The sequence below is a fragment of the Carassius auratus genome, chromosome 1 (assembly GCF_003368295.1).
Source record: "Carassius auratus strain Wakin chromosome 1, ASM336829v1, whole genome shotgun sequence".
Taxonomy (NCBI): domain Eukaryota; kingdom Metazoa; phylum Chordata; class Actinopteri; order Cypriniformes; family Cyprinidae; genus Carassius; species Carassius auratus.
Window position 1 is genome coordinate 15,916,002 of NC_039243.1, and position 12,120 is coordinate 15,928,121.

Below are 12,120 nucleotides of genomic sequence, written 5' to 3' on the forward strand. Positions count from 1 at the left end.
ATTGTTGCAACACCTCCGTGGTGGACCAGTCTGACGGTCGAGGGGGAGGTGTTGAAAATATTGCAAATAAAGTTTCAAAATGAGCAGCTTTGTAAAAAATATCAGATACACTTAAAATATAATATGTGAGAATGTCATAAAGCTGACCTGAAGGGAGAACAACAAAGAGCCACAGACATCAGTTGGATGGTTTATTACTCCTGTTATATAACACTTCAGTACAACTCTTGGCGAAGAGCCTCAACTTAGTGCTTGCCTTTTAGGTCAGAGAAGTTCAGCTGCTCAAGAGTTATTGTGGTCTCAGCCCAACAACATTTACATTCCTGCTTCCACTACCGTGTCCAGATCATCTCTTGTGTTTGAGAGAGAAAATATCTTTTTAACCTTGCAGGATCTGACTCCCTCCCTTTCGTTGGCTGACCTGCATTGACAGCACAGCTGCTGCTGTCAATCATCTCAAAGAGACACAGAGACCAATGCAGGAAAGCTCAAGTGCTCGCGTGAATTTGTACTTATAAGGATCTTAAGCTTTCAGACACACAAATGGACCAGGATGAAAAGAATGAGGGTAGGTGTAAATATATTGCTTTATATGTGGTTTCGTACAGCACTAACATAGAAAATACACTCTGAGCAGAAGTGAACTGTACCTTGCTACTGGAATGTCTTAACAGATTAACAACAACCACTTAGAGAGCAACCAGATCAGTTCTGTGTTCTTGTATAAAGGTAGCATCTTACAAAATGTTGATTATTAACTTCAGAAGTCAAACTAAATGTTATATGTGTTCTATTTATTTTTAATGATTAAAACAAATAATGAAGCAGTGCTTCTCAAGGCCTTCCATTATCCAACAAAGTATTCAAAGGCCTCCCATAAACGGTACACTGTAAAAACAAAAAAAGATTTTCAAAGTTCTAAATAAAACAAGATTATTGTAGTGCTCTACAAAACAAAATACTAGTTTTCTACTTCAAAATTTCATGTTTAATTCAGTGTTTTATTGGGGCGTTTTGTATAATGCAATAAAATCAAGAATCTGTGATTGGTTAAACTTTTGTTTAACTGGCAAATGTATAAAAGAAAAGATTCCAAAGTTTTCACTGACCAGCTTATTTGTATTTTGTAAATATAAACAATTTTAAAAGTGAAAAGTTTATAGAATATCCAAGTGAAACTGTTTTGAAATGGTTCACAGTATAAGCAGGTGAATTGGTAATAAGTTAGTGACATTGTAATTAAAAAGAAAGTTGATGTGACACAGTGTTAAACATGCCTTTGTCCCAACTTTTTTGGAGTGTGCTGCAGCAATCGAAAATCAACATGTTTATATTTACAAAATAAAATTAAGTTGGCCGGTGAAAATATTGGATTTTTTTTTTTTTTTTACTTTAGTCAATTAAATAAGGTTAAAGAGAATAAACAAATCACATATTCTTGATTTTCATGGCATTTCTAAAAATTTCCCAACTCTTCTGTTTATTGAACAAGTGAAATCCAAATGCCTTGACACAGATTCAGCAACAGAGGGTTACACGAACAATCCTCAATGAGAGACAATGAGGGCTACTTAAATCAAACTATAAAGGGGTCACATGACAAACCAACCAATGAACACGTGTCGTGAATACAGCAATTGAACCAATGGGAACAGGACACATGAACAAAAAGAGCACGGCTGTGTTCAGCCCTGATAAAAATGGTGCAAAACGTTTTTTAAACCGAAACGGTGGTGCGTTGAACACCATGTTCTGATGACGCAAGAGTTGCAACTATGGCAGCTGAGAAGGCCATTCTTTGTGTTCTTTTTGAAGAATTTCTGAACCTGATGAAATCATTATAAATATGTTTAATACTGCAAAATATCATTGATGTTACAGTCATTTCCCTTGCCCTCCAGAATAAAAGAGAAAATCCCAATGAAATGAAGGGATTTGTGGAAACTGTGGTTCCTAATTATTGTGATCCAACATTTGCCTCGCATTTCAGGATGAAAAGAAAAACATTTCAGGTGAAGGATAATCCAATTCTTACCTCCGAGTATGTGTTATGATCTATATGACCTTTATTATTTTTATTGTGAGTATTAGGCTTATCATTATTGCTAATCACTGTTGTTGTGCTATGATATATAATATTTACCAATATATAATCAGAGGGCTATAGACAAGTTCAAGTGTCACTCCATAATACAAACAGCAACAATATATAAATATGTATAGTATGTTTATGTTACATTAATCAGTATTTAGCACACCTTCCTAAGGAAAGGATATGGACCAGAAGACATTGCAATTATTTAGACAGATCTATACTTGTGCTCTTATTATTTTAGTTATTTTGCCTTTAATATAAATAAACATGTGCAAACAATATACTTGCTCTTGTGAATTTATTTTGATTGTTGATTTTGATGTTAATTGCATTGTGCGAGCTGTCTCTTTAATACCGTGTGGTTTATATACATACCTGTTCTGCTACTGACATGCTTGACACACCCACCAAAACAAAAGAAAACGAATCTCGTCTCAATCCAGAAAACATGTCATTCAAACCGAATACCGTAGCAGAGCAGTTCACACTGGTTTGAGCTTGTACTTGCCCCACATGGTAAACTCACATTACAGGGTCAAAGGAAACACATGACAGGAACCAACAAAACCCAAAACCAACCCCTTGTCCAAATACCCAAACTTGCGGTATTTGCACTTGATCACTTGACTACTTATGTCCCGTATTTGGCCCAATTGTGTGTACAACATTTCATTAGCCGATAGGACACACTTTAATTTCTGGTGGTTCTTATTAAGTGATAAAAACCAGTTGCAAATGGGGGGGTTGAAAAGACTCCTTCAAGGAAACTGAGTGTGTTTTCCTATTCTCGTTTTCTAACATGGAAGCTTTGTAGAGGATGTGCTTGTAGAGGGAGCATTAATCTGCGTCCAGAAACTCAAAAGAACTGTGACAAGCTACCTCCTCTCGGACGGGGTGATAATCCGGATCCTCTGTCACATTTGTTCTTAAACCTCTTCATGAAGTACCCCATTACTGCACATTTTGTATGTCTCCCTATATCTGACACATCCTCTTCAGGTCTTCCAGTCTTCGCTAATGAATTGAATCAGGTGTGATAGATGTGATAGACAAACAAAATGTGCAGGAATGGGGCTACTCCAGGACAGGTTTGAGAACCACTGCTGTATTGGTTCATCAGCATCACTGAGGTCAGCATAAGAGTCTTGGGGGTTTTCTGGTTCAAGGGCCTGAAGAGTGCGCATTCTTGTACCATTGAAACTGTTGACATCCATCTTTACAAATAAATAATCTCTTATAATTTTAGTAATGCTTGTACACCAGCATTTGTCATTTAAGAAGAGATTGCCACTGATAATTATGATTTCCACACATTTATTTTATGAATTCATTATATTTACTTAAAAAAATATCCAAAAGTGGCAAAATAAAAATAAAAATACATACTTAAGAAATTAGCTCAGTATATACATTTTGAAACAACAATAGCTGTCATATTCATAGCTATGAATGATCAGAAGTTTATATTTATAAGCAAATACTGTAATCAATTTTGACTGCAGAAATGGATGATCTGAAAGCATTAGCTTAGCTTTTCTGCGTTTACCATAGAGTGACATATGAACCGTTGGTTGCTAACCTTGGACAATTTCACCAAGAACAGTTCACATGGACCTGGCAGGAGTGATTTTTTTGTTTCTGACATCTATGTTAGAAGTAGTGACAAGAGCTGTTGATTGACACTCTGACATCTAGTGGGGTTTTTTTTTTTGGCATAACATATCTCAACCAGATGGTAGAGATGGCTTAATCAGCTCGAGTTAAGTTACTTACTCCTCTCAATAAAATATAGTGACTCAAAATGTGCTCAACCATTTGGTCACTGTTAATTATATATGAAATGAATCTAACTTAAAGTATTAAACAACAAAATCATTAAGATTATAATTTTATTTTTTTACACACAGTTCTTAAAATGTATAGAATCATGGAAACGTATGGTTAATTAATATACTGGCCCTCAGTTTGAACATTTAAAAACAAGCAGCTTTGTCATAACTTTAGTCAAAATACAGAAGAAGGAGGTTGAGATTTAAGTGTGCTCTGAATGCATTGCTGTAAATGTGAGAGATCTGTCTGTGTTTGCAGAAGTCGCTCCAGATGCTGAGCTGGCAGCAGCGATTATGAGGCGACACTTTCGTCCGTCGCTGATCAAAACTGAAGCATGGGAAGGATATGAGTTTGCAGACATGGAGATCAAAATCACAGAGTCGACAGACTGTTACGGGGCTGTTCTGTGGCCCTCAGTACGTATCACTCACTCCGATCATTTAAACTGAGAAACAAAAGCAGAACTAACTGGTGTCTGTTTGTAGGCCATGGTGTTGTGTCATTTCCTCGACACTCACCGTGACGAATATAACCTGATGGACAAGAACATCATTGAGCTGGGTGCTGGGACGGGTCTTGTTACCATAGTAACCAGCCTCCTGGGTGAGACACAAATTATTTGAAATATTTTTAATTACATTATTTATTTATTTTTTGTAATTTACATTTAGCTAAAATTAAATGACTATCATAATATTCTGTAGTTTTACTTGAGGGGAAAGTAATAAAACCATACAACGGTGTTGTTCTCCACCTGCAGGTGCAAAGGTGACGTCAACAGACTTGCCGGATGTCCTGAGTAACCTGAGACACAATGTGAACCGCAACACCCGAGGGCGCTGCAGGCACGCGCCGCACATAACCGAGCTCAGCTGGGGGAAACAGCTGGAGGAAAGATTCCCGCGCGCAACCTGTCACTACGATTACATCATCGCCGCAGATGTGGTGTACGCGCATCCCTACCTGCACGAGCTCATGGAGACCTTCATGCACTTGAGCTCAGACGACACCGTCATCCTGTGGGCCATGCGGTTCCGTCTGGACCCGGAGAACAGCTTCGTGGACACATTTGATAAACACTTTCATCTGGAGGAACTTTATGACTTGCCCAGCCTGCGCATAAAGCTGTACCGCGCGCGCAAACGGACCAGCGCCTCTCAATTATTTTGAAGAGCCTCTGATATATTAACAGAACTATTATTTTATAATATATTATTAACAGAAATTTGGAAGAGCAATTTAGCTAAATTAATTAACCAAAATTACTTTTGTGATTCCAGAAGTTTCAGGATCTGCTACAATAGTTACAGAAGGGAAAAATAAATCCGATTTCAGTTTACATCTTGATCTTTATTATTATTTATTTTTTTGTTTGTTTTAAAGTTAGATCATTACAATTAATATTAATTATATATAAATAATATATAAATTATTTTTATATAATTAATGTGAATAATTAGATATATTTATCATTATTAAAAACACATACTTTTAAATTAAATGTAATATAAATTGTATATAATTATAATAATTATTATATTATATATAGTTTAAAATAATCCTGTGGCCATTGGCATAGACTGTATTTCTGATATTTTAAATTCTATTTACTGTCTTAATTTATGTTCCTGCTCCTATTGTGAATGATTCATCAGTAACTTCATTCTAAAATTTGAAATAAATAAAATGGAAATCAAGTGTTTGTCTTTGTAATCATTTAAAATCGAATACCTTGCAATGAAATTAAAAAGGATATGATTGTTGGACAATGATAACTAATATCACACCAATATTACATACATTCATTTAATGCTGGTTACTGTCTTAAAAAAAAGATTACCTAAGAATCCTCATCTTCAGACAATCTGAGATGCAGATAAGTTTTTTCTTTATCAGATTTGGAGAGATGAAGCATTACATCCCTAGCTTGTCAATATATCATCTGCAGTGAATGGGTGCCGTCAGAATGAGTCCAAACATAAAAACATTAGAATAATCCAAAATAAGTTAAGTTATAGGAGTAAATAAGTCCATCTCACATCAAAATCCACCCACATATTTGTTTAGAACTTTTCTAGACGGTTTTGGCTTGCAAACGGTGCTTGATCTGTGCAGATTTCTCTCCTGATTCAGACCAGATTTTCACTGGAGGAAGAGTTATTAAGTATTATGGACTTGTGTTTTAGCCCAAAGTAGTGTTTTGAATTTAAACACGCCTTGATAGGCTTGAAAGAAACAAACTCACCTACTCATTTCTGATAAAAGAAGTATTACCATAGTGATCCATGGAGATGCTCCGGATGGTGAACCTGACCTTTGGTCCAAAAGTGCACATACATACTGATAAAAAAAAAAGAAAGAAAAAAAGTACAGCCTAAATGCACTGTAATCACTTTGGATAAAAGCGTCTGCTAAATGCATAAATGTAAAAAGGACAGCAGAGATCCCCCAAAATGTACTTTTACAATTTAAACACGAGTATATTCATTGCTGGGAAATGTAAGATTCAGATGAAAATACCGTGTTAGGTTTCCTTCTCTAAACAACTGATTCTGAAACATTGCTTACGATCTTTGGAGATCTTTATTATTGGGCACTTCTAGACCCATTTTATTATTATTATTATTTGAATATTTTCTCTTAACCAGATGTGTTCATGACTAGCAGCACATAGCAGTTATGGATTGCTAACATGTTTAGGACCTTCTGACTACAGCAGCCCATTTGGACTATGTAACAGAGATATTTGATACTGGCAGCATGTGCTTGAGTCCACCAGTGTCATTATTACATGAACACCACATACAATCCACATACATCTACTCCTGAAGAAGAGAGTTTTTTAAAAAATATCTTGATCTTAGTGACTTAGGAGTCCTCTTCACTACTCCTAACCATTCACTGATTTAGGATCTAGTGCTAAAATGCTTTGTGAAACACAAGGAGTCCAAAACTTTGGACCGACATCCCCTATATTTTCAAGATTTTCTCTTAAATAAGCGAGTTATTAGCTACTTTTAGCCTTAAGTGGTTTTGTAAATTTGGCCACAGATACTATATCAGCTTACTAAACCAGATAACAGGTGCTGGCATTCTGTACAGCTCAAAGGCTTCAGTGTTTACCTTCATTTTGTGCCAGCAGAAGCTCGTTCCCCATCTCCTACATCATGCTCTATTTCTCAGTGTTTGTGTGGATGTGCCACTGCTTCATGACTCTCCAGCTAAATATAGTCAATATCAGTGTGACACTGGAGTGTTGCATGATGGCCATCTATAACGGCTGAGGATGCAGTTGCAGAAACAACAAGGTAAAGCTCATCGTTGCAGACACATGATCTCCTCTGGAGATTTAACCAGCTGAAGGTGCAGTGAACTGCAGTTACTGAATTAAACTGTAAAAGTGAGACTTAGCCTATGGTGAATTTGGACATTTCTGAACTGAGACTACTGTAAAAAAAAAAAATCTTATTGGACCTATACATTTCTTTTTAACTTGCTTAATTGCAAGCTTTTACAAATACCTTGTTATTGACATCTCTTCAAATTAAAAGTTCCATTTAAAAAATGTCATATAACGTCACAAGATTTACTTTATAATGTTTTGCTAGTCCGTTTAAATTGTTTATTGTTTTAATAACACAGCTAAACTGAGAAAACAATGTTTGATATACTGGCAAAATCTGTATGTTTTAACAGGTCAACATACACACACACACAGACACACACACACACACATATATATATATAGAGAGAGAGAGAGAGAGAGATCATTATCATCATGGATTGCATTCACTCTGTAAATGGAGATGCCACACTGGAGACTGGAGATAGTCTGTAAACCCTGGGAAAGATGGCAAAGAAAAACATGATGGTAAATATCTTAAAATAATCTCAAAATCACCTTCTTTAGAAGTAACAGTTCACCCAAAAATTTAAATGTGCTGAAATCCCCTCACCCTAAGGCCATCTTAGATGTACTGTAGATGAGTTTATTCTTCATGGGAGCAGATTTGGACCAATCTAGCATTACATTACATGCAGTAAATAGGTGCTGTCAGAATAACAGTCCAAACAACTGATAGAAATATCACAATAATCCACAGGAAGCATTATTATGGATTATGGACTCATATTTTAGCCTTAAGCAACAGTTTGAAGTTAAAAACATTAATGATGGATTTGTTTCTTCAAAAATTCTGAACTTTTGTCTTCACAGGGCAATAACTGATAGACTGTAGTCATGTGGATTATTTGTGGATTATTGTAATGTTTTTATCAGCTGTTTGGACTCTCTTTCTGATGGCACCCATTGGACTCATATTAAGCTAAAGCATTGGTGAGCAAGTTTCTTTAAATCTGATGAAGAAACAAACTCATCTGCTGTACATCTTCGATGGCCTGAGTACATTTTCAGCAAATTAAAATTTTTAGGTCAACTATTCCTTTAATCGGACTGTAAAAACTGCATCTGTGAAGAGTTTATTGAGTAATGCATCAGTTTTTCCATTTGTTATTTTCAGCAGAAGCTGAAGTCTGTTTATGTAAGGTATCCTGGGATCCCAGAGTGCTTTCCACAATTTGAAAGGAGATCCATTATTTTGCCGGGCATGAAATCAGCATATGGGAGTCTCTCGATTCATTTGGTTCTGTCATCTGGCCAGCAGTGAGACAGTTATTCATTACATATTCAAAATATATAAGCTAAAGTGTGTCATTAGTTTAGATGTTGAAATTCTTTCTGGATTGTCAGTTTCTTGTTAAGAGAAGCTGTAAGTCAGTCATTTGACTTCCTGAACAGTGATACCCTGTGACTCTGTAACACTTTCACAACAATGATCTGTTTGTATGAGTTGCTTGAAGATTTGAGTTTGAGGCAGAGCTATCTGACTGACCAATGGCAAACGTAGATGGGCACATAGTAGGAGTGTTTGAGTAACTAGTCTGAAACAGTTCATTATTTTTAAAACCGTATTTGATGCCTTCAAAGGAACAAAGAATGACACAGTTCACCTTTAACCATTTTTACAGTGGTTTTCTCACTGATATTCAGAATCGTGATACATTTCCTGTATTATTATTAAGGCTCTGGCTCTGTGTCAATACCTTGAGTCCAATCAAGCAACAGTTGATCTTGTTGACAATGTGGTGGTAAAAATTGGAGCTGGCACAGGTCGTGTCCATCGTGGCCAGTCTATTGAGTAACTACTAAGGTTTTGGATTATTCATAAACACATTATTAGCATAAGGTTGTGTTATGTGTTTTCATAACTGTATAATCATCGCCAGGGGCTTGGCTGACAGCAAGTGACCTGCCTGAAGTACTCGGAAACTTGAGAGGCAACCTGTCCAGAAACACACGGGGCTGCTGCAGACACACGCTGCAGGTGGCAGAGCTCTCTTGGGGTTATGAGCTCAATAAGACCTTCCCTCATTCAGTCTACAGACACGACTACATATTAGCAGCTAATGTGGTCTATTATCATAACTACCTAGCAGAATTACTGGTCACTATGCGCCTCTTCTGCCAGAAGGGCAGAACCCTTATATGGGCCTACAAGACACGCTTTGATTCTGATCTGGTGTTTTAGGAGAACTTACATTCAACACCACCCTGCTGGCAGACAGCGGAGAGGTCAAGATTTACTCTGTCACCACAAGAGAAAAAAGTAGACTAGTGATGTCAGAAGAGACTAAAGGGGTTGCGAGGAAAGGAGTGGATGAGTATGAAACTGTCAATGAAAAGACAAAGAAAAAGATGAACAAAGGAAAGATCAAACAGACAGAACAAAAGTTCATACAACAGGTTCAAGAATATGAAAAGAAAGATGAACAATTTAGAGAAGAACAGGCTACAGGGTATGTTGATGTGAAAAACCATAAGGAAACATTAAAGTTGGAGGATGGACATTTGATCGATATCAAAGATGAGGAGGACAACACAGACCTTGAAACTGAACCTGAGGATAGTGAAGATGAAGACAATGACGGCTGCTGTGAGATGGATTCAACATTTGTAGAGCAGAAATCCGGTTAGTGATTTATTCTGAAACACAGTTGCTTATCTAATGAATTAGAGACTGACTTGGTCAAACAACAGGAGTACAAGAGATCATGGGCACCAACTACAGACCCGGGAAAGAAGTTCACAATTTTTTGGGCCAGGAAATTACAATTCAGGAGTCCATCGATTCTTCCAGTTGCTACTATATGGCCAGCGGTGAGAAACCTTCAGCTGCAGAATTAATAAATCATGAGAGTCAAATGCAAATGTGAAGATAGTATATCTATAATACATCAGTAACCAAATAACTGTGTGGTACAGCATTCAAGAAAATTGGTGCCAGGATAAAGTCCAAGAGAACAGTCAAGAACAGTCAAAACAAACATGGTGCACCTTTAAAATGTTGTTTGTGCTCCCTTCATTTAGGCAGTTGCACTTTGCCGATTCTTGGAATCACCTCAGGGTCGCCAACACATTGATTTACTCGACAAATCAGTTCTTGAACTTGGGGCTGGAACTGGCTTACTTTCGGTTGTCATCACGTTATTGGGTAAGTGTTGTGATAAAATTCAGGTGTTATTCTAATTGGTATTCTTTGTTGCAAGATAATAACTGAAACTGCTCTATAGGTGCCAAACTAACAGCCACGGATTTACCCGAGATTCAAAGTAATCTGTGATACAACCTCAACAAGAACATGAGAGGCCGACGGAGACATGAGCCCCTGATAGCAGAGCTCTACTGGGGTCACAAGCTGGATAAGACCTTCCTCAGATCCACACACCAATATGATTACATGTTGGCGACTGATGTTGTCTATCACTGGCTGATAAGTGCTCATCTGCTGCTGTCTACTGTGATATGTGATATGATGTTTTTATTTTTATTTTACACAAGTGTTTGTTTACCACACAGCATATTTAGGTCATCCTATTAAAAATAAAATTAAAACTGGATCATTTTAGAGCTTTAAAGTGCTGGAAATTGTTGAGTGAAATGCTTGAAAGGCATTGAAGGGTGCTTGAACTGTTCTTTCAAAAGGTTGTATAAACCCTGAAAGGAACGATGTATTGGATGCATTCAACTATTTCTACCACAACACCATGGTTAAAGTTAGCGTAGTCTCAGTCTCATACGACATGCTCATGGACCGTTGGCTAAACATCTGATGCATATGGGACACAAAAATGGAAACGTGTCAAAGTCGTTATCGGATTGGTTAAATTGGTTGACAGGATTTCAACTGTCAACAGTTCAACAGTTTACAACGGTGATGACCAGCGCTAATCAGGATCAACTAAACGCTAGTTTTTCAAATGTGAATGTGAAATATTTAAAGGTCGCAAGTAGGGCTGCACGATTCTGGCTAAATTGAGAATCATGATTTTTTTTTTGGTGTCATATAGAGATCACGATTCTTTATTATTATTATTATTATTATTACTACTACTATTATCATTATCACAAGTATATAAATTAATACTTTTATTTTGCAAAGGTTCTTTAAATTGAGCAAGTGTCAAAGACATTTATAACAATTTCTTCTGAACTTTCTATCAAAGAAACCTGAAAAAAAATCTACTCATCTTTTTTCAACATAATAATAATAATAATAATAAATGTTTTTTGAACAGCAAATCATCATAATTAGAAGGATTTTGAAGATCATGTGACACTGAAGACTGGAGTAATGATGCTGAAAATAGAGCTGCACATCACAGAAATAAATTACATTTTAAAATACATTGAAGTAGAATGCAGTTATTTTAAACTGTAAAAAATATTTCAAAACTTTACTGTTTTTGCTGTACTTTGGATCAAATAAATGCAGGTAGGGAGAGCAGAAGAGACTTTAAAAACCATTACACATCTTATGGTTCAAAAACTTTTGACTGGTAGTGTATATGTAATATATTTAAAACCCCAGTTTTTTATATTAAAAGGATGAAAAAGTTGTTTAAATCACTGATTCAACAACTCACTCATAAACCTACTTCACTTGTTTCAGTACTGATGAATCAGCGTTTTTGAACGACTCTCTTGAATATTAAAAATTAATTCATTGAAAAATAAATTTTTAAGACACTTGTCGCCACAATGCAATCGACACAAAGGTTATTTGAAGCGCAGTAGCCTTACTTTCAAAGGGGATTTGTTATATTTTGATCGCTGCCATATAGACGTCAAGGTCTAT

General features: G+C 36.3%; 1 protein-coding gene and 1 pseudogene across 1 annotated transcript; both read left to right on the plus strand.

The window, feature by feature from the left end:
- The first annotated feature begins 247 nt into the window (after window positions 1–247).
- Window positions 248–5,401, plus strand: mettl21e (methyltransferase like 21e). Its single transcript, XM_026254507.1, has 4 exons — window positions 248–568; window positions 4,184–4,341; window positions 4,411–4,528; window positions 4,686–5,401. Exons 1-4 carry the CDS (start codon window positions 544–546, stop codon window positions 5,093–5,095), a joined length of 711 nt encoding a protein of 236 aa, XP_026110292.1. The 5' UTR covers window positions 248–543; the 3' UTR covers window positions 5,096–5,401.
- Window positions 5,402–7,703: 2,302 nt separating this feature from the next.
- On the plus strand, window positions 7,704–9,959 carry LOC113109174 (protein-lysine methyltransferase METTL21E-like; annotated as a pseudogene).
- Window positions 9,960–12,120: the final 2,161 nt, after the last annotated feature.

Coding starts and splice junctions, on each gene's coding strand:
- mettl21e (XM_026254507.1), top strand. CDS start 544: ATGGACCAGGATGAAAAGAATGAGG. Junction 569..4,183: donor CCAGGATGAAAAGAATGAGG/GTAGGTGTAAAT, acceptor CTGTGTTTGCAG/AAGTCGCTCCAGATGCTGAG. Junction 4,529..4,685: donor CATAGTAACCAGCCTCCTGG/GTGAGACACAAA, acceptor CTCCACCTGCAG/GTGCAAAGGTGACGTCAACA.